Source organism: Hemiscyllium ocellatum, chromosome 18, assembly GCF_020745735.1.
Source record: "Hemiscyllium ocellatum isolate sHemOce1 chromosome 18, sHemOce1.pat.X.cur, whole genome shotgun sequence".
Classification (NCBI taxonomy): Eukaryota; Metazoa; Chordata; class Chondrichthyes; order Orectolobiformes; family Hemiscylliidae; genus Hemiscyllium; species Hemiscyllium ocellatum.
In genome coordinates this window covers 29,684,646-29,707,247 of record NC_083418.1, presented here as the reverse complement: position 1 = coordinate 29,707,247, position 22,602 = coordinate 29,684,646, and the positions used below count along the sequence as shown (strand labels likewise).

Here is a 22,602-nt window from a genome sequence, read left to right as displayed (position 1 = left end):
AGAACCATTCTGATAAAGCTCCACTGCATCCTCTCATGAATTTTCACATCCTTCCTAATATATTATGACCAGAGCTAGTTGCAGTTTTCTAGATGTTTAACAAGGTACACTCTGTGTAGATTGAACTTCAGGAGGAGTTCATGAAGGATGTCAGAGACGTTGTTTCTGTAGGCAACACAAAGGTGAATGATTCTGTCGCATTGAAGTAGGACAATTTTATGGAGATGAAAGTAGGCAATCGCAGTATATTGTAAGATGTGGGACTTGAAGCATACGTCAGGACTAAACAGTATCAAGAAAATGGGAAGGGTGATACCTGGGTAAAGGAAAACAATGAGAACCCGAGACAAATGTGAAGTAGCAATGTCATTTTTATTATACAAGTATCTTAAGCATCAATTATAACTGTCTGCATGTTTTAACAGCTCAGCAAGTGTAGAAGAGTTTGAAGTCTTTGCCAGAAATTGAAGGAGACATTCTGGGAGTATTTTTCAAGTTTACACAACCAGTAGGAAACTTTGGACAGCAACAGCACATACTAAAAATTTCAGATGCAATTGGCAGCCAAAGAAATTGTGCTTGATTTTCTACTGGAAATACCTGATAGATATCTGCCACTAATGAGGTGATGGAAAATAATTCATTCCCACACTCCACCCCCTGTTGCATACAGGCAAACAGTATAGCATGGTTGAGATTTAAAATTTTCTTTCATTTATTCCTTCAAGTGATATAGACATTGCTGATTAGGCTAGCATTTATTGCTCATCTATAAGTGCCTTTGAAAAGACGGTGGAGGCCCATGTTCTTGAAGCACTGCAGTTCAGGTCCTGAAGGCATATCCACAGTGCTGTTAAGAAGGAAGTTTCCGGATTTTAATCCAAGGACAGTTGAAGAGTGGCAATATGCTGCATGACTTGAGGGGGAACATGCAGGTGGTGATATTCCCATGCCTCAATCACCCTTATCCTGCTTGGTTTGAAAAGTTTGTTGAAGGCATCTTGCCTAGTTGCTGTAATGCCATCTTTTAGATTGGTGCAAACTTCTTCCAGTGCACATCAGTGGCTGAGGAAGAGAATGTTAAATGTGATAGATGAGTGCCAGTCAAGGTGCTTTGTTTTGTATACTGTTGAGCATCTTGTTAGAGCTGCAGGCACCTTGGCAGGTGGACAGTATTCTACCACAATCCTGACTCATGCTTTGAACATGGTGGAGCAGCTCTGGTAGTCAGGAAGTGAGTTATCTACCTCAGAATTCCTAACCCATGATTTTATTTTATGACCACACTATTAATATGACTGTTACAGTTCAGTTTCTGAATTGAAAAGTGTGGTGCTGGAAAAGCGCAGCAGGTCAGGTAGCATCCGAGGAACAGGAGAATCGATGTTTTGGGCATAAGCCCCTCATCATTCCCGCCCAGTGGCTCCGTGGTTAGCACTGCTGCCTCACCGTGCCAGGGACCCAGGTTTGATTCCATCCTTGGGTGACTGTCTGAGTGGAGTTAGCACGATCTCCCTGTGGGGTTTCCTCCAGGTGCTCCAGTTTCCTCCCACAATCCAAAGATGTGCAGGTTAGGTGAATTGGCCATGCTAAATTGTCTATAGTGTTTGGGGATATATAGGTTAGGTGTAAATATAGAATAATAGGGTAGGGGAATGGGTCTGGGTGAGTTACACTTCGGAGGGTTGCTGTGGACTTGGGCCGAAAGACCTGTTTCCACACTGTAGGGATTCTAGAAACAGGTAACAGTCCAAAGCCATTTATGTCAAACATAAGCCTCATTTCACCTTCATTTATCAACATGCTTATCAAGACATCCTTCTTCCTCCCACACTGCTCAACCTTTTGTATTTACCTGTATATCTCTTATTTCACAATTGCAAAATCTGGTCAATGGTTTTCTATCTCAGCAACAAACATTAGAAGAACCATTGTTGCTGAAAAGGAGGTCATTTTGTCATCACATCAGTGCCAACTCTGCAGGAGCAACTTGTCAATCTTACTCCCCCAGCTTTACCTCGTAGCTCTGGATTTTTTTTTCTCTTTCAGATAAATATCCAATTCTCTTTTTGGAAGTTACATATGGATATGGTTCCACCACATTCTTAAGCAGGGCATTTCAGATTCTAACCATGTAATGCATAAAAATATTTTCCTCACATCTCCATGGTCCTTTTGCCATTTATCTCTACCTTTTGACAGTTCACCTAGGAACAGTTTCTCAATATCTACATTCAACAATTCTATGCAATTTCTTTTACTGTATGGACTTTTGAGGTCCATGTGTGACCTTGGCTTCCATAGCTGGAAGTAGCATAGAAGGAACATTGGTTCTATTAATAACCAGAGCTTTATCTTTATAGTGTATTAGGTGCCAATTGGCATCAACACATCTAAATTTCCAATTTGAAATCTGGGTCAAAACTGTGAATAAAAACAAAATAACTTTAAAATACCAGATTATCTAATACCACCTATCATCTAGGAAAAAAGAATCCAATCTTTTGCTGGCAGGCAAAAATAAATTATGTGTTGTGCATATACTTTTGGTTAGAACATGAATAGGAAAGATCTCTTTGAAACTACAATTCCAAACCTCGAGTCAGCTTCACTTCGAGAAGAGGTTAAGTGAAAAACATAACAATCTGTCGACAAAGATCCCCTGGAAGTTTATATCCCAATGAAAAGAAAATCATCCAAACTGTGAAGCTCATAGTTATGAGATACTCCTGGTTAGGGACCGAAGGCGTTAAGAATTTCTCGTTTGTTGTAGAGAATTTAAATACATTTTTAAATATTGCCATGCAATACAATCATCTAGGATTGTCGTTCATGAAGAGTTAATTTCAAAGTCTGTTCTTCTGAGGTATTGCTAATATCAATCTGGGACACATTTTGTCAATAAACATGACAATGAAGCAATATAACAAATGATTATTGATTTGCATGAGATGTTTAAAAAAAGGTGCTTTTAGCACCAATTCAATTTCAATGAAAGTATAAACGTCCTTTAAATGGAAAGATTCAGTTGAATAATCAGTGATTTCCCGTTCCTTCAAAAATCTTCTCTTCAGATAACTTCCATAATCTAAGTCAATATATTATCAAAGCAGTTCTCAGTCAACCAAAACACATTAACATCTCACTGGTAGCATATGTCTAAAGCTTCAAACATCTGTTGATTGATATTTCCACGCATTAGTATTTGAGTAATTAGGGATTTCTCTTGACAACCTGAAAAAAAATTCACATCAATAACTTCAGAAATTTTAGACAGTTTGCAGTTTTTATGACAAATGTTTTAAATTCTTCCAGCAATGCCAGTTACACTATTGTTACAGAGCACAAGCATCATGCCAAGAATGTGGTTATACTGACCAAACTCCAGTCTCACTTGTGGCTGTCATTACATTATCTAACACTGCATGAGCCACTATTTACACCTTCTCTGACTGATCCTGGTTAACTACTCATTTTGGAAAATGATGTTATTTTCCAGTGCCAAAAAAACATGCGTAAGGTTCAATCTACTAATTCTTGAGGTGAACACATGTTTTTCCTAATTATTCATTTATTGCATTGGAATAGTTGGTTGGGCCAGCATTTATTCCCTATTAGGGAGGAGATGATATAATGATAATGTTACTGGACTATTAAGGCAGAGCCCCAGATTAACATCTGGGGTCATGGATTTGAATCCCACCATAATAAATGGTAACATTTTATTTAGGGCTGAGGTGAGGAGAAATTTCTTCAACCAAAGTATGGTGAGTCCATTAGATCTTTTTTTTTACAGCTAAAGGGATCAAAGGATATGGGAGAAAATGGGAACAAGATACTGAATTGGATGATTAGCCATGGTCATAAAGAATGGCAGAGCAGGCTCAAAGTGTTGAATGCCCTCCTCCTGCTTCTATATTTTAACCTGAGTTGCTCAAGGGGGTGAATTGCCTTCTCAAACTACTGTAGTCTATTTCCTGTAGGTAGACAATGTCATTAGGGAGTGAATCGAAGATTTTGATTCTGCCAAACTGAAGGATCAGTCATATATTTCCAATTCAGGATGTGAATGACCTTGCAGCTGTTAACGGTATATACTGCCCTTGTCCTTCCAGATGGTAGTCGGTTTAGAGGATGCTGTCTAAGGACTGTGGTGAATTTTTGAAGTATAATTTGTAGATCATACACACTGCTGCTACTAAGCATCGGTGATGGAGGGAGTTAATGTGATACCAGTCAAGAGGGCTGTTTTGCACTCGGCCTTCTCAAGTGTAGTTAGAGCTACACTCACCCAGACAAGTGGCGAGTATCATCACACTTCTGATTTGTCCCAGGTAGGTGGTAGACAGGCTTTTGGGAGTACAGAGGTGAGTTAGTCCCTGCAGGATTTCTAGTACCTGGCCTACTCTTGTAGATCCTTATTTATATGGCTTAGTCCAATTCAATTTTTTGTCAACATTCTAGGGATATCATTGACAGGATTATTCATTGATGGTAATATCACTGAATGTAGTGGTTCTGTTCGCCGAGCTGGAAGTTTTTGTTGCAAACGTTTCGTCCCCTGGCTAGGAGACATCATCAGTGCTGTGGAGCCTCCTGCGAAGCGCTTCTTTGATGTTTCTTCCGGCATTTATAGTGGTCTGTCCTTGCCGCTTCCGGGTGTCAGTTTCAGCTGTCCGCTGTAGTGATTGGTATATTGGGTCCAGGTCGATGTGTCTGTTGATGGAATTTGTGGATGAATGCCATGCCTCTAGGAATTCCCTGGCTGTTCTCTGTCTGGCTTGCCCTATGATAGTAGTGTTTTCCCAGTCGAATTCATGTTGCTTGTTGTCTGAGTGTGTGGCTACTAGAGATAGCTGGTCGTGTCGTTTCGTGGCTAGTTGGTGTTCATGTATGCGGATTGTTAGCTGTCTTCCTGTTTGTCCTGTTAGGACAAACAGGAAGACAGCTAACAATCCGCATACATGAACACCAACTAGCCACGAAACGACACGACCAGCTATCTCTAGTAGCCACACACTCAGACAACAAGCAACATGAATTCGACTGGGAAAACACTATTATCATAGGGCAAGCCATATAGGATAAACAGGAAGACAGCTAACAATCCGCATACATGAACACCAACTAGCCACGAAACGACACGACCAGCTATCCCTAGTAGCCACACACTCAGACAACAAGCAACATGAATTCGACTGGGAAAACACTACTATCATAGGGCAAGCCAGACAGAGAACAGCCAGGGAATTCCTAGAGGCATGGCATTCATCCACAAATTCCATCAACAGACACATCGACCTGGACCCAATATACCAATCACTACAGCGGACAGCTGAAACTGACACCCGGAAGCGGCAAGGACAGACCACTATAAATGCCGGAAGAAACATCAAAGAAGCGCTTCGCAGGAGGCTCCACAGCACTGATGATGTCTCCTAGCCAGGGGACAAAACGTTTGCAACAAAAACTTCCAGCTCGGCGAACAGAACCACTACAACAAGCACCCGAGCTACAAATCTTCGCACAAACTTTGAATATCACTGAATGTTAAGAGGCAATGATTAGATTCTCTATTATTGGAGATAGTCATCGCTTGTCACTTGTGTTTCAAGACTGTTGCTGTCTTATGAAAGGTTGGACAGTTTTGAACTTATTTGAGGTTTCAATCTTTGTGAAATAAATACCATCCTAAGAGGAATTTAGAGGAATTTTCCCCTAATGGGAACAGCCTTGAAATAGGGCACAAATACAAAGGTCCCGTTTAAACTATATTACACAAATTAAATAAATCAATGTCACCAATTTCTGTCACCATTATTTGTCCCTATCCATTGTTGTTTCTTTGACAGTATTGTTCTAACGTACAGGTATTATATATCATTCCCCCCTTACTAAGTGTCAGTTAAGGCTAAAGACAACCACAAATGTGATGGTAGTGGTTCAAGATCTTTGAAGTCAAGTGGTTCTACTGAGTGAAATTTTTGTTTTATAGTTGGTGCTGAAAATATTTAGTGACTTGTAGACACTTCAGAACCATGAAGCCAACAGCAAGAACCATCTGCTCAGTACTTTTAGTGTGCATTACTTTAAACTATTTGCAGTATTTTAATTTATTCACACTGTAACACAATATTATTCATTTATAATGCTGACCTGTGATGGCTAGTAAGGAATATGTAACATTAGGACCAATTTTTCACCAAAAACTGCAATTATCCCTCGGTCATATTGTACTGCATGTATTTCATCATTCTCTTCTTACATACTGACTGTGCTGTTTCAGTCAGTTGTTTACATTGCACCAACTCTGGTATCACGTGAAGATATGTGCACACAGTTTAGTTATATTTAAAAGTTTAGATATACCAAAACAGCCATTTATAGATGTTTATAGATGTTTAACATCAGCATGGCACAAACTTACTCCAGTTCTTTCTGTAGTCGCATAAATGTTTTCTGTAGGTTGTGGTTTCTCACTGAAGTTGGCGTATCAGGCACAAACCAAGCTACAATGTACTTGATGCAAATAACAATGTTCTGAAATAGAAATTAAACAATTGTTTGATACAACACTTGAACAGCAATCTGTCTCATGTCAATAATTTTATAATATCCAATACTCAAGCTGTCAAAATGTATTCAGCTTGAGCAATTTTGACAATTTAAACTACATCTTTATACAATCCTGGTCGGTCAAAAGATAATCATATTTTAGCTTGAGTTTTCCAAATACCTGGGGAGGCTATGGCCTGGTGGTCTTATCGATCAACTATTAATCCAGAAATCCAGAATAACATTCTGAGGACCTGAGTTTGAATCGTGCCACGGCAAATGGTGGAATTTGAATTCAATTTTTAAAATTCTGGAATTAAGAGTTGATTGATGACCATGAAACCCTTGCCAATTGTTGGAAAAACCAAAGAGAGAAAATGCTGGAAAATCTCAGCAGGTCTGGCAGCAGCTGGAAGGAGAGAAAAGAGGTGAAATTTCAAGTCTAACTGACCCTTTGTCAGTTACTAATCCTCCTTTGGGGAAGGAAATCTGCCACCCTTATGTGGTCTGGCCTACCTGTGATTTCTGAGCCACAGCAATGTGGTTGACTCTCAACCGCCCTCTGAAATGGCCTAGCAAGCCACTCCGTTGTATCAATCGCGAGCAAGTCACAACAAAGAAATGAAACCAGATAAGCCACCTGGCATCAATCTTGGAAGTGGAAAACACAACGGCAAAACACAAACTGCCCTGTCGACCGTGCAAAGTCCTCCTTACCAATATCTGGGGTCTAGTGCGAAATTGAGAGAGCTGTCTCACAGGCTAGTCAAGCAATAATCTAAAGTAGTAATTCTCACAGAATCATACCTTACAGATAACACCCCAGACACCACCATTACCATCCCTGGATATGTCCTGTCCAACCGGCAGGACAAACCCAGCAGAGGTGCGACACAATGGTATAAAGTCGGGAGAGAGTTGCCCTGGGAGTCCTTGACATCGACTCTAGACCCCATGAAGTCGCAAGGAAATCTCTTACTGTTTACCACACACTATCCTCCTTTGGCTGCTGAATCAGTATTCATCCATGTTGAACAACGCTTGGAAGAAGCACTGAGAGTGGCAAGGGTGCAAAATGTACTCTGGATGGTGGATTTCAATGTCAACCACCAAGAGTGGCTCGGCAAGAGCACTACTGATCGTACTGGTCCAAAAAAGATATAATTGCCAGACTGGGTCTGCAGCAGGTGGGAAAGAAACCAGCAAGAGGAAAAAACATACTTGACCTCATCCTTATTAATATGCTGACTGCAGAAGCATCTGTCTATGCCAGTATAGGTGAAAGTGACCACCACACTGTCCTGGTGGAGACGAAGTCATGCCTTCACATTGAGAATAACCTTCATCATGTTGTGTGGCACTATCACCATGCTAACTTCAAACCAATCTAGAAGTTTAAGATTGGGCATCCATGAGGTGCTGTGGGCCATCGACAGCAGCAGAACTGTAATTCAGCACAATCTGTCACCTCATGGCTTGGCATATCCCCCACTCAACCATTACCATCAAGCCAGGGGAACAACCCTGGTTCAATGGACAATGAAGGAAATACAGATGGTTGTAGTTGTGGAGGGTCAGTCATCTCAGCTCCAGGACATCTCTGCAAGTGTCCCTTGTGGTAGTGTCCTCGGCCAGGAGCAGTATCAGGTATACCTAATAATGAGGTGTCAACCTGGTGAAGCTACCAAACAGGACTACTTGCATGTCAAAGCATAAGCAGCAAGTGATAGACTGAGTTAAGCACTCCCAAAACCAATGGATCAGATCCAAGCTCTGCAGTCCTTACACATCCAGTTATGAATAGTGGTGGACAATTAAACAACTCACTGGAGGAGGAAGCTCCACAAATGTTCCCATCCTCAATGATGGAGGAGTCCAGCACATCAGTGCAAAAGATAAGTTTGATGCATTCGCAACAATCTTCAGTCAGAAGTCCCGAAGGGATGATCCACCTGGGGTTCCTCCAGTGGTCCCCAGCATAACAGATACCAGTCTCCAGCTAATTCAGTTCACTCCATGTGATATCAAGAAATGGCTGGAGGCACTGGATACTGCAAAGGCAATGGGCCCTGATAACATTACAGCTTTGGTTCAAACATGGACAAAAGAGGTGAATTCCAGAGGTGAAGTGAGTGACAGCCCTTGACATCAAAGCCGCATTCGACCAAGTATGGCATCAAGGAGCCCTGGCAAAACTGGAATCAATGGGTATCGGGGCAAACACTCTGCTGGCACAAATACAGATGGTTGTAGTTGTGGAGGGTCAGTCATCTCAGCTCCAGGACATCTCTGCAAGTGTCCCTTGTGGTAGTGTCCTCGGCCCAATAATCTTCAGCTGCTTCATCAACGACCTTCACTCTGTCATAAGGTCAGAAGTGGGGATGTTTGCTGATGATTGCACAGTGTTCACCACCATTCACAGCTTCTCAGATATTGAAGCAGTCCATGCTTGGGCCGACAAGTGGCAAGTAACATTCGTGCCACACAAATGCCAGACAATGACCATCACCAATAAGAGACACTCTGACCACCGCCCCTTGACATTCAATGGTATTGCCATCACTGAATCCCCCACTGTCAATAACCTTGAGGTTACCATTGACCAGAAACTCAACTGGACTCATCACATACACACAGTGGCTACAAGAGCAGGTCAGAGAATAGGGATAATGTGGCGAATAACTCACCTCCTGACACCCCAACATCTATCCACAAGGCACAAGTCAGAAGTGTAATAAAATACTCCCCACTTGCCTACATGGGTGCAGCTCCAACAACACTCAAGAAACTTGACACCATCCAAGACAAAGCAACCCACTTGACTGGCACCACATCTATAGCATTCAATCCCTCCACCATCGGCACTCAGTAGCAGCAGTGTGTTATATGTACAAGATGCACTGCAGAAATTCACCAAAGATCCTTAGCAACTTCCAAACCTACGACCACTTTCATCTAAAAGGACAAGGGCAGCAGGTACTTGGGAACACCAACAGCTGCAAGTTCCCCTCCAAGCCACTCACCACCCTAACTCGGAAAGATACCGCCATTCCTTTACAATCTTTCAGTCAAAATCCTGGAATCCGGGTTCAATTCCAGCCTCGAGCAATTGTCTGTGTGGAATTTGCACATTCACCCCGTGTCTGCATGGGTGCCTCCGGGTGCTCTGGTTTCCTCCCACAGTCCAAAAATGTGCAAGTTAGGTGAATTGGCCATGCTAAATTCCCCATAGTGTACAGGGATGTTCTTCCTGTAATATCTCAGTTTCTTTGTAATTTACTGGTTGTTCCACCATCCTCAGTGTGGCCAGTATTTTGGATCAGTTAGGTCATTCCTCAAAATAAAAGTCAATTCCTATCAGAATTTGTTTCACAGCTCCAACTACAACTTCTCCATTTATGAGATGTCATAATTTACTGGGGTGATGTGCTGGAGAACACGCCCCGCTATTCCCATATTTGTCACAAACGTTAAAGATTTTCAGGTAAGTATACAAAATGTCCCAATTTATTTGACTTTCAAACCTAGGTTGATAGAAAGTGTGGATCAGGTTTCTGTACTTAACAAGAAATAAATTTATTACAGGTAATTATACTGTAGCCACAGGTAAACAATTATAAATTGTCGACATACAATGTTACTAATTAAAACTCTAATTCCCCTATAAATTCCATCTTACAAGTGTACATGTAAACATACGCACACATAAACAAATACAGACTTAAAGACGGGAAAAAGACATGGATCAAAGGGAAAAACCAGAACACCAATTCAGTAGTCTTTGTCCAGTAATCTGACAACCAAACACATAGATGTTGGTAAGCAAAAGGCCTTTGCCATCCATAACTGGGCATTAGTCCATGGACAAACCAATTTTTCTTGCCACTCAACTGCAGCTGTATTCAGAACCTCTCAGCTCCGATTCATCTGCAGCCACTTAAATTGCTGTTCATACAAACATGATCCTTGCTAAGAGTGTCAGATTACTTGCTTTCCAAAACATGAAGACGTACCTTCCAAAATACTGTTTTATCTCATTTCAGTCCACAAATTTAAAATTCACAAAAATAATAAATCTTAGTCCTCACACTAGGTCACTGTTCAATTCAACTCTGTACAATGGAACCAATTTGTAATTTCTAAGTATCCCTCCAATTATTATTTTTTGTTTGTTAACCCCGCAGGAAAGCCTACTACATCTTCAAACAGCATCAATGATTGACTTGTTCCATTGATTTCTGTCTGGTAAGGAGCAGACTGAAATACCTTTACTTATGAAATAAAATTTTCAAAAATCTGCAAGGTTGGATTTCCTTGACTGTTTTGAGTCATCTCTCTTTTCCTATTAAGTTCCTGGGGAACATACACCACCTGAACTACTGCTCATGGTTCAATACTCATTTCCTTACCAAATGCACACTTTTCTGAAGATTGCTTAGGCATCCCTACTATTGGAAAAGGTATCCCATTTAACTTGCAACACCTGGCTTTAATATGTCTAGTCTTAATACAATGAAAACGTAATTTTCTGTGTATTACTTTTAAGATCTAGCCTCTCCTCTTCCTTATTTAATGTCTTTCTGTGTGCTTCCTAAAATGAGCACATTTTCCACCCCCAGATTTTCTTTCAGTTTCCTTAAGGATTCCCATATGACCATCTCCTCACATTTAAGTGTCTGAGTTTTTAAAAATTCTTTCATTGGCTGTGGGTGTCACTGGCTAGGCCAGCATTTATTTCCTATCCCAATTGCCCAGAGGGCAGTTAAGAATCAAGCACATTGCTGTGGATCTGGAGTCACATGTAAGCCAGACCTGGCAGGATGGCAGTTTCTTTCCTAAAGGACATTAGTGAATCAGGTGGGTATTTCCGTCAATTGGCAATGGATTCATGGTCATCATTGGACTCCTAATTCTAGATTTTTATTGAATTCAAATGCTACTATCTGCTGTGGCAGGATTCGAGCCCAGGTCCCCAAAACATTCTCTGGATTAACCGTCCAGTGATAATACCACTGGGTCATCGATATGATGGGCATCTGCAAAAACTCCTATTTCTAAGATCTTTGATACCTGTCGTTTATTTAAATAAGCTTTAAGGTTTACTGAAATAGTATTTCAGAATTTCTACATGACCATGCTTTCTCTTACATTCTGGAAATAAATTACAACTTCAACGTTTGAAACCACTTATCCCACAGGAATTTGTTGTCTCTTACAAAATCTACGAATATCTGATTAGTTTTATTTTTTGCAGTACTGAATTTTAATTGATATGCTTCAGTGACATCGTAAAAGCAAACTTAATGCCTATAAGTTTCTTCATTTGCATACTGTTCTTCCTGCAAACTGGTATACAGTTATAGCTATATCTGTCAAAATATCTGATGGCCACTTTATTGTCCCAGCTACCTTTTAAAATGAGGTGAAATATCTTTCAATTCCATCTTCCATAAATTTAGGCACAAAATCCTAGTGAAATCAAGTTCCCCACTGAAATAATAATTATCCTCTTAGATACTCTCTCTGTTTTCTATCTTTAAGCTTTTCTCTGGCCAAGTCATGTTTTCTTAGCGAGTTTTGAGAAGATTTGTAGCTCAGGTTGAGGTTCTAGATGTAGGTTTGCTTGCTGAGCTGGAAGGCTCAATTTCAAACGTTTTGTCACCATACTAGGTAATATCTTCAGTGAGTCTCTGGACGAAGTACTGTGTATGATTCCTGCTTTCTGTTTATATGTTTGGATTTCTTTAGGTTGGTGATGTTATATCCAACTGGTGACAGTTCCGACCCCGCAACTAGAGAACTGAATCACAGCCCTACTCAAAAAACTTCAGAAATCTAGAGAAATAAATAAGACCAACTTCCAAAAAATGAAACTAGATGGATCCAACACATCATGTCTCTACGGATTACTCAAAATTCACAAATCAGGAGACCCTTCAGACCCATAATCTTGCTACCTGGAACACCAACTTACCGACTGGCCAAAGAGCGACACCAAAGACTAAAACACTCAGTAGAAGACTCACACCATTCCATCCACTCCACCCAAGAATTCCTGAAGACCATCAAAGACACTAAGATGGAAGAGGATGAAATAATGGTCTCCTTTGAAGAAACAGCCGTGTTCACATCAATCAACATTAACCTGCCCAAGGGAACACTGACTACACTATTAGAAGACCCAAAGACACATACACCAATCACCACCAACTTCATCAGCAAGGACAGTATCGTCAAGCTAGTGGGCCTATGCTTTACCACCCTATTCATCTTCAACAACAAAACCTACAGACAAACCAATGGAGCACCCATGGGATCTCTTGTATCAGGGTTCTTAGCAGAGACAGTAATGCAGAGACTTGAACAAACAGCTCTGCCAACCATCCAACCCAAACTTTGGGTCCGCTATGTAGATGACACCTTTGTCATCACTAAATGAAACAAATTAGAGGAAAGCTTCAAGACCATCAATAACACCCATAATGACATAAAATACACTAAATAGGAGGAAAACAACAACAAACTGCCATTCCTAGATGTCACAGTAAAGTGAATAGCTAATGGGAAACTTCAAACAAGCATCTACAGGAAAACAATACATTCGGACCAAATATTGAACTACAGAAGCACTCATCCCAACATCCTCAAATGAATCTGCATCAGAACATTATTTCAATGAGGCACCGCAGCACAGAGGAGCTATGCAGAGCAGAGGAAAATCAGCTATACAGTGTATTCAAAAAGAATGGGTCCCAATGAACACAGTCAGCCAATTTCTCAGCAACAAATACAAACAAGTAGACAAAACACATCTAGAAACCCTAGCCACTCTCCCCTACATCAAAGTCATCTTGTAAATGACTGCCAGACTACTCAGACCCCTTGGCATCATGGTAGCCCACAAACCCACCCAAAACACTAAAACAGCAGCCAATGAACTTGAAAGACCCTATACAGACAACAAGCAAAACTAGTGTTATTTACAAAATACCATGCAAGAACTGTAACAAACACTACATTGGACAAACAAAGCAGAAACCTAGCCATCAAAATACATGAACATCAACTAGCCACAAAACAACATGACCCTCTCTCACTAGTATCCTTACATACAGATAAGGACAGACACCCCTTCGATTGGGACAAGACATCCATCCTTGAACAAGCCAAACAGAGACACGTATAAGAATTCCTAGAAGCATGGCATTCCAACCGGAACTCTATCAACAAACACATTGACTTGGCCCCATTTACCACCTCCTGAGAAAAAGAACTGACATCTCCGTAGGAAATGACGTCACCACAGGAAATGACATCACCAACCCAAAAAAACCCAAGCATATAACTAGAAAGCAGGAATCATCATCAGTGCTTCTTCCAGAGGCTCCCTGATGATGTTACCTAGTAAGGTGATGAAATGTCTGAAAATGAACCTTCCAGCTCGTGAGCAAACCTACATCCAAAGCTTTCTTAATTCCATCTATCACAAAGCTCGTCCCTTTTTTTCTAAAAGCTGTTCCTTTTCTCAAGGATACTGTGTCTTTGATTTTTTTTTCAGAGGGATCATAAATCAGCTCCCAGCTCTGAGGTGACTAGTTTGGTATAGAGGCGACAAAGGATTATGAGAGGCCTTTTGTTTATATGTAAACAGATGAGACTTCAGGCCAACGTGGTCATGTTTTAGAAGTGACCTGTATAATGAAAGGAGATTGGTCAGCTCCCTAGCTGAGCAGTTCAGTCCAGAATTAGGAGTTCAGCTGTGTGAAAGCAGGCTATGAAATTCTCTCTCTCCTTTGGCCCTTCTAACTTCAACCTATAAGCATCTGTTCCATTTTTACTGTTTTTTAAGGGGGTTGCTTATTGGGACTGTCATGTATATTCGGAACAGCATAATGAAGTCTAGTTTGGATAGACTGAGTTCTCTAGGGGTTCTTTATTCTGTTCTTTGTGTTTCATTGTGTCATTTTGTGAATAAAGTTTTGTCTGTTTTAAAACCTGGTAGTCAACCTAGCTAACTTACTCCGGGTAATTTTCACTGAACACTTACCAAAACAAATTGCAAAATTATGGACTGGGCTGCCTGATTAAGACTGTTTTGAGTGGTCTGGCCTAGTCCGTAACACATCTCCCATTCCTTTTCACTTTCTTTCCAGTGCAATCTTTATTTTACTTTATCTTTTTCTTTCTGTGTTCTCCCTTTCCATTACTCTTTCCTTCCTATTCAAGAATTTTCATTTTTTTCTCTTTCTCCTTGAGCTCGTTTTTTTTGGTTTTAACTGAACCTTACTTTAATTATAGCTGCCATCTCCATTTAAGGGTTTCCTCCTTTTAATTCTAAATAGTGGATAATTACTTAAAACATCTCATCATTATAAGATCCTACTTTATTTTCTATCTTCAACTTATTTGTTAAATCCTTCAGTCGCTGTTTTCAAATAACCCACTCTTGTGTCTTCCATTCTCAGAAACTTCTTAGCAATATTCATAGCTGTTTACAAGTACAATCCATGTAATAAACCACACCAGTCCTGTTTTATGTCCAAAAACTCTATGTATCAGTTTCTTTAAAAAGACATAGATCCTTTTTAAATTCATTCCAATATCGCAAAAGTCCCCACTTGTTATGATCCCAGCTGATGATACCTCAGGTCAAGTCTGATCCCAGCATGAAATCTGGCTTGATGGATCTTTTTTTCTTTGGTTAGTTGATTTATTTGTTTTGCAATTTGCAGTCCATAACTTTGCAAGACATATTTGCATATGGTTGCAGAAGCTCTTTAGCAATGGAACATTATTACACAAAAGAAAGAAAACAATAAGTCCAAATATAAAAATTTGAAAGATCGTAATACAAATGTTATAACAATGTTTTGACTTGTTTCTTGTTACAACAGAGAAAAAGACAATGATAGAAATACTCCTATCTCAACTCTTTATATTTTGACTTAACTGACTCCTTCCAGTTCTTCTTTCTTAAATTGTTAATGCAATTTTAGGATTGCTTTCAGAACCTGATGACAGAAACCTTTCACAGTTCTGGTGGCCTAAACTTTTCAAGTATAACAACCTGAAGATGCCCATCTCCACACTCCTGGCTTGGAATCTTCACAAACTAAGGAAAACATTGCCATCAAATTGACTGGTTTCCATTCAACTAAAATCTGCTAGGAGAGAAACTTAAAAACTTGCATCAATACGCAATTCTTTATTCTTCTCACCTAAATGCTGGGTTTTCAAATCTGAAGTCAAAACAAATCTAATTGCTTAAGTATTTAAATTGATTGTCATTAAACCAAAAATATGAATATCTTATTCAATTCACACTCCAGGATTCTCCCAAGGCTTTGTTGCAGTCAGAGGTCTTCTTGGTTCTGGTGCATTTAGGTTATGTAGGATAGATGTCAGAGTGATTTTTTTTTGCCAGAAATTTTCACAGCACTAAGACATTCATATGCATCTCTTTTTAAAACTATCTAAAGTCCAAAAATAATAAATATTGTATACATCTTTCATCACACTGTGTAACAAACATAATATGAATAAATATCATATAATCATGTAATATTTTGTATTGTGTAATTGTACAGAGAGAAAAATCTGTTTACCTCAAATAAAATCAGGAAGGCCAAACGTGCAGCAAAAATATGCCAAAACTGGACTGTGTACTTATAGTCATCAACGGTTCTGTAATCACGATATCTGCAGAACAGGCACAGAATAAGCAAACACAAAATAAAGCAGTTAAAGTGGCAAGTAGATGCCTGGAAAAACATTGTGGCCCAGGAATGCTGGCAGTTGCAGAAGTTGGAACTGTAATTAACCTTTACTCTTGCCAGCCAATGGATTAAACGTTTTGAAACTTTGGAAATCTTTAGATCAACATACTGTAGCCTATAATTGGGCCTCCAACTGCTGACCACAACCACCATTACATTGCACAGCCAACATCCTGTTCCCAAGCCAATGTTGGGTCTGTTTGAGTCCCAGCCTTGACCCATCCTACTTTGATGGCCATCTTGGAGGTTGGCAGAACTTCTAGACAATTGTAGGAAAAATAGGTGATGGCTTAGTGGTGTTATCGTTAGACTATTAATCCAGAAACTCAGCTAATGTTCTGGTAACCCAGGTTTGAATCCCGCCATGACAGAATTTAAATTCAATTTTTTAAAAGTCTGCAATTAAGAATCTATAGATTACCATGAAATCAACAGATTGTCAGAAAAACACATCTGGTTCACTCATGTCCTTTAAAGAAGGAAATCTGCCATCCTCACATGGACTGGCCTACATGTGATTCCAGATACACAGCAATGTGATTGACTCTCAATTGCCCTGTGAAATGGCCTAGCAAGTCACTCAGTTGAAACAATCATAACAAAGTCTCAAAGAAATTAAACTGGATGGACCATATGGCATATTGATTTATGCCCTGAAAAAGACAATGATAGAACCAACTCTGTTAACCCTGCAAAGTCCTCCTTACTAACATCTGGATGCTAGTGCCAAAATTAGGAGAGCTGTATCACAGAAGAGTCAAGCAACAGCCTGGCATAATCATACTCATGGAATGATACCTCACAGACAATGTCCTAAATACCAATAGCACCATCCCTGGATATGTCCTGTCCCACTGGCCAGACCGACCCAGCAGAAGGATCTGGCACAGTGGTATACAGTTGGGAGGTTGTTGTCTTGGGAGTCCACAACATTGAATCCGGAACCCATGAAGTCTAATGGCGTCAGATTAAAGATGGGCAAGGAACTCCTGCTGGTTACCATGTGCCAACCTCCCTCCGCTAATGAATTGGTACTCCTCCATGCTGAGCAATACTTGGAGTCAGCACTGAGAGTGGCAAGGACACAAAACATGCTCTGATTGGAGAATTTCAATGTCCACCACCAACAGTGGCTCAGCAGCAACACTACTGTTCAGGTCCTAAGGGACATAGCTGCTAGGCTGGGTTTGCAGCAGGTTGCGAAGGAATCAACAAGAGGGAAAAACATTCTTTACCTCATCCTTTCCAGTCTGCTGGCTGCAGATATAAGTGTCCATGACAGTATCAGTAAAGGTTGTAAGTTTGCTCGCTCAGTTGGTGGGTTTGTTCTCAGATGTTTCATCACCATGCTAGGTAACATCATCAGTGAGCCTCCAGTGAAGTGTCGGTGTTTTGTCCTGTTTGCTATTTATGTGTCTTGGTTTGTTGTGGTAAGTGGTATCATTTCCGGTTCTATTTCTGAGAGGTTGATAAATGTAATCCAAATCTACATATTTGTTAATGGAGTTCCGGTTTGAATGCCACGCCTCCCACGCTTAACCTGTCACAGGATGGATGTATTGTCTCCATCAAACTAGTGCCCCTCCTCATCTGTGTATATGTGATAGTTGGTCATGTCTTTTGGTGACTAGTTGGTGCTCACGTGCTGGTTGGTAGTTTCCTGCCCATCTGTCCAATGAAATGCTTGTTGCAGTGCTTACAGGGTATTTTGTATATGATGTTTGTTCTGCTAGCTGTGGGTACAGGGACCTTTAAATTCACCAGCAACTGTTTCAGTGTGATGGTAGGATGTAGGCAACTATGGCGCCCAAGGGCTGGAGTAGTCTGGTCATCATCTCTAAAGTGTCTTTGATGTATGGTAGGGTGGCAAGAGTCTCTGGGCATGTTTTGTCTTCCTGTTTAGGTCTGTTGTACAGGAATTGATGGAATACGCTTATCGGGTAACCGTTGTTCCTCAATACATTGTATAGGTGTTTTTTTCTTGGCTTCTCATAGTTCCTGGATGCTGCAGTATGTTGTGATCATGAAATATAACAAACTAGAAGAAACCCACAAGCACATAAACAACATCCTTATCCATATAAAATTCACCAAAGAGGAGAACAATATCCAACTCCTCTTCCTAGACATCCTTACCAGTATAAAATTCAGCAAAGAGGAAGAGAACAATAACTCCCCTTCCCGGATGTCACAATAGAATGAAATGCCAATGGAGAGCTGCAGATCAGCATACACAGAGGAACCTCAACTATCCGAATAGCAATTATCTGAATATCGGATTATCCAAAGAAGTTCTCAAGGTCCCAATAGAAATATTACATCAAAGACGTGTTTCCAACACTGATTGTGGCTTTTGTTTACAGTGATTAAAAGTGAACTTGGCTTACTGAAATGATGCTGAGAACTTTCCTAGACATCGATGGGAGTACAGGCATCGTCTCCAAATGACTGACCTCCCGCCCTCTCTCTCTGTCCCCACACTTTCCCTGGAGTTCTACATAGGGGTGTAGCCTAAACCCGCTTCCCCAGATAAAGTCTCCAATATTGTCCTGTACAGAGCAAAGGTAGAATAGTGCGCGCTATTTGGAGACTCGTGCCCCTCACCCAAATGCAGAAGTAGTCTTACTGTTGGTGTCCGGTCCGGCTGCCCCTGGGGCTGCAGGGGAGCGGGGTGGCTGGGTCAGATTGGGGCAGGGGTGCTGGCGCGGGGTCGGATTGTGGGTGGGGGGGCTAGGTTGGGGGCGGACAGGGGGGCGGTGTTGGACGGGATTGGGGGGAGCGGGGTTGGAGGTGCGGGTGGGGGGGGCGCAGATGGGTAGCAGGTGGGGAGGGGTGGATGAAGGTGGTGTTGAATGGGGTTGGGGGGCAGTCAGGGGCGGATGGGGTCACGGGATCTCGCGCATGGTGTGCTACTGCCTCGGTCTCCTGAAAAGGGAGCAGACTTAACAGAAAACTCCCAGGCCCAGAGGAAGGGCATTGAATTAATTGACCGAATAATCAATTATCCAAACGAAATAGTGCCCGCCCATCTCGTTCAGATAATCAAGGTTCTTCTGTACAAGAAAGCCACACACACTGACGAGATACTTAATTACAGGAGCAACCATCCCAACACCCACAAATGGAGCTGTATCAGGATGGATTAGGTTAGATTAGATTCACTACAATTTGGAAACAGTACCTTCAGACCAACAGGTCCACACCAATCCTCCGAAGAGTAACTCACCCAGACCCTTTCCTCTAGTCTACTTTTATCTCTGACTAATGGACCTAACACTATGGGCAATTTAGCATGGCTAATTCACCTGACTTGCACATCTTTTGGACTGTGGGAGGAAACCGGAGCACCCAGAGGAAACCTACGCAGACACAGGGAGAATGTACAAACTCCACACAGGCAGTCGCCCGAGGCGGGAATCAAACCCAGGTCCCTGGCACTGTGAGGCAGCAATACCAAAAACTGCAGCACCCAGAAACTATGAAAAGCTGAGGAAAAACACCTGTACAATGTATTCAGAAACAACGGTTACCCGATAAGCACAGTCGGCCGATTCCTGCACATCAGACCTAAACAGGAACACACAACATGCCTAGCAACCCTACCATACATCAAAGACATTTCAGAGATGATGACCAGACTACTCTGGTTCCTCGTCATCATGGTGGTCACAAACCTGTCATCACACTGGTGAACTTAAAGGATCCCATACCCACAGACAACAGAACAAACATCAGATACAAAATACCCTGCAAGGATACATGAGCACCAACTAGTCACCAAAAGACATGACCAACTATCACTGGTATCCATACACGCAGACAAAGATAGACACCAGTTTGAGAGGGACAATGCATCCATCCTGGGACAGGCTAAACAAAGACAAGCGTGGGAATTCCTATAGGCTGAGAATTCAAACTGGAACTTCACCAACAAATATGTAGACTTGGAGCCCATTTACCAACCTTTCAGAAACAGAAGTGGAAATGATATCACCTACCACAACAAACCAAGAGACATAAATTGGAGGCGGGACAAAACACCAGCGCTGCTCTAGAGGCTCACTGATGACATGAACTAGCATGGTGGCAAAACGTCTGAGAATTAACCCACCAGCTCAGTGAGCAAACTTACAACCTGATCCACGACCTGAGCTAAAAATCTCCAAAATCTCAAGTATCAGTAAAGGTGGTTCTGCCTTCAAGGTGTGAATATTCTTCATTGTGCTGTGTTGCACTATCCCCGTGCTAAATCGGACAGATGTTGCAACTAAAGACCAGGCACCTATGAGACACTGTGGACTAGCAGCATAAGAATTTTATTCTAGTACACTCTGTAACTACATGGCCCCAGCATATTCCCCCACTCAGCATACACTCAAAGTCAGGGGATCAATCCTAGTTGAATGGAGAGTGCAGGAGTGCATGCCAGGAGCAGTACCCAGCATACTTAAAAATGGGGTGTCAAACTGGTTAAGCTACTAAAGAGGACAACTTTCATGCCATAAGGAGGAAGTGATAGAGCTAAACAATCCAACAACCAATGGATCAACTCTAAACTCTGAAGTCCTGCCACATGCAATCGTGCATGGTGGTGGACAATTAAACAACTCATTGGAGGAACAGGCTTCACAAATATCCCCATCGTCAATGATGGTAGAGGCCAGCAGATTAGTGCAAGAGGAAAGGCTGAAGCACTCGCAGCAATTTTAGACCATAAGACATAAGCGTGGAAGTAAGGCCATTCGACTCATCGAGTCCACTCCGCCATTCAATCATGGCTGATGGGCATTTCAACTCCACTTACCAGCGTTCTCCCCGTAGCCCTTAATTCCTCGAGATAAGACCAAGAGTTCAGCTAGAAGTGCCGACTGCAATCCATTTTGGTCTCCTCCACTGCTCCCCAGCATTACAGATACCAGTCTTCAGCCAATTACATTCATTTCAAGTGAGATAATGGAGTGGTTGGAGACCCTAGATACTGCAAAAGCTATGGGCCCTAACAACATTCTGGCAATGGTACTAAAAACTTGTGCTCCAGAATTTGCCAGACCCTTAGCCAAGTTCTTCCAGGACAGTTACAACACTGGCATCTACCTGATAATGTAGAAAGTTGCCAAGGTATGGCCTGTACATAAAAAGGACAAATCCAAGTCAGCCAATTAGCACCCCATCAGTTCACTTTTTTAAATAAATATTTTTATTGAAAAAAAATTGAATTTTTTACAAAATTGTAAAATTACTACAAAATAGTATAACAATCTTAAAATATAACAACAATAACAATAATCAAAGTACTACTCTACTCCGCAAACAGTTTGAAAGAAATAAAGCTAAGAAAAACTACCCATACTACAATTCAATAAATAATTAAACAAAATAAACTAAATTAAATTAGATTGAACCAAGCTAAATTAACTTAAATTAAATTACAACACTAGAGCAACTCTGCCAAAGCTCCCCATCACCGGTAGCATCAGTTTGCATACCTGTACTTATTTGGGATTCTTCCTCTCAGGGGCCTCCGGCCCACCAGACACAGCCCTCGTGGCTACACCAAGGCCAAAAGGGTCACCGCGTCCTATAAAAAACTTCTGTTTTCCAGTGCACAATACTTGTAAGGAAGTCTAGGAGTATATGCTCCAAAACTAACCTACGCCACCCCGAAAGTCCTGGAGGACTTTCCGATATCAAGCTCATCAGAATGTTCTTCCCATGCGCATCTAAAGAGGGCAGATTCAGCAGACCAAGAGGAGGGACACCGGATCTACCTTGACCTCAGTTCCCAAGACCCGTTCCAAAACACTTGCTATAGCGCCCCAATACCTACGAAGCTTGTGGCATGACCACAAGCAATGAGTAAGAGTACCAATATCTATTTTACATTTGGGACACATTGGAGATGCTTCTTTCTTAAATTTCTCAAGCCGCTCCAGTGCCAAATAAGCCCTGCAGACAACCTTCAGTTGCATAGCTACATCCTATTACAAATCAAAATCTTCCTCACATTCTGTCAAATATCCTCCCATGCCTCTAATGAGATCTCCACCCCCAATTCCTGAGTCCAGATCCTTTGTGACACTATGATAGAGAGTACTGATCGAGTGAGTACCTATGGACCGAAGCACTCTCCTCTCTACATCAGATTTATAGGGATTAACCAATAATGTATAAAGTCTGTACAAAGTCCCTAATCTGAAAATAACAAAAGAGGTCCCTACTAGACAGTTCATATTTCTGGCTCAGCTGATTGAAAGATATCATGACCTCCCCC

At 41.3% G+C, this 22,602-nt stretch overlaps 1 protein-coding gene across 2 annotated transcripts in view; it reads right to left on the bottom strand.

The window, feature by feature from the left end:
- Positions 1-372: 372 nt before the first annotated feature.
- Positions 373-22,602, bottom strand: part of LOC132824388 (anoctamin-9-like) — a 128,344-nt gene continuing 106,114 nt past the window's right edge. For both annotated transcript variants that reach the window (XM_060838810.1, XM_060838811.1), the window contains exons 23-25: positions 16,161-16,254; positions 6,428-6,540; positions 373-3,234 (exon numbers count right to left, since the gene is read on the bottom strand). In XM_060838810.1, coding sequence (XP_060694793.1) covers positions 3,168-3,234; positions 6,428-6,540; positions 16,161-16,254 — 274 coding nt within the window. In that variant the 3' untranslated portion in view covers positions 373-3,167. The remainder of the gene's footprint in view (positions 3,235-6,427; positions 6,541-16,160; positions 16,255-22,602) is intronic.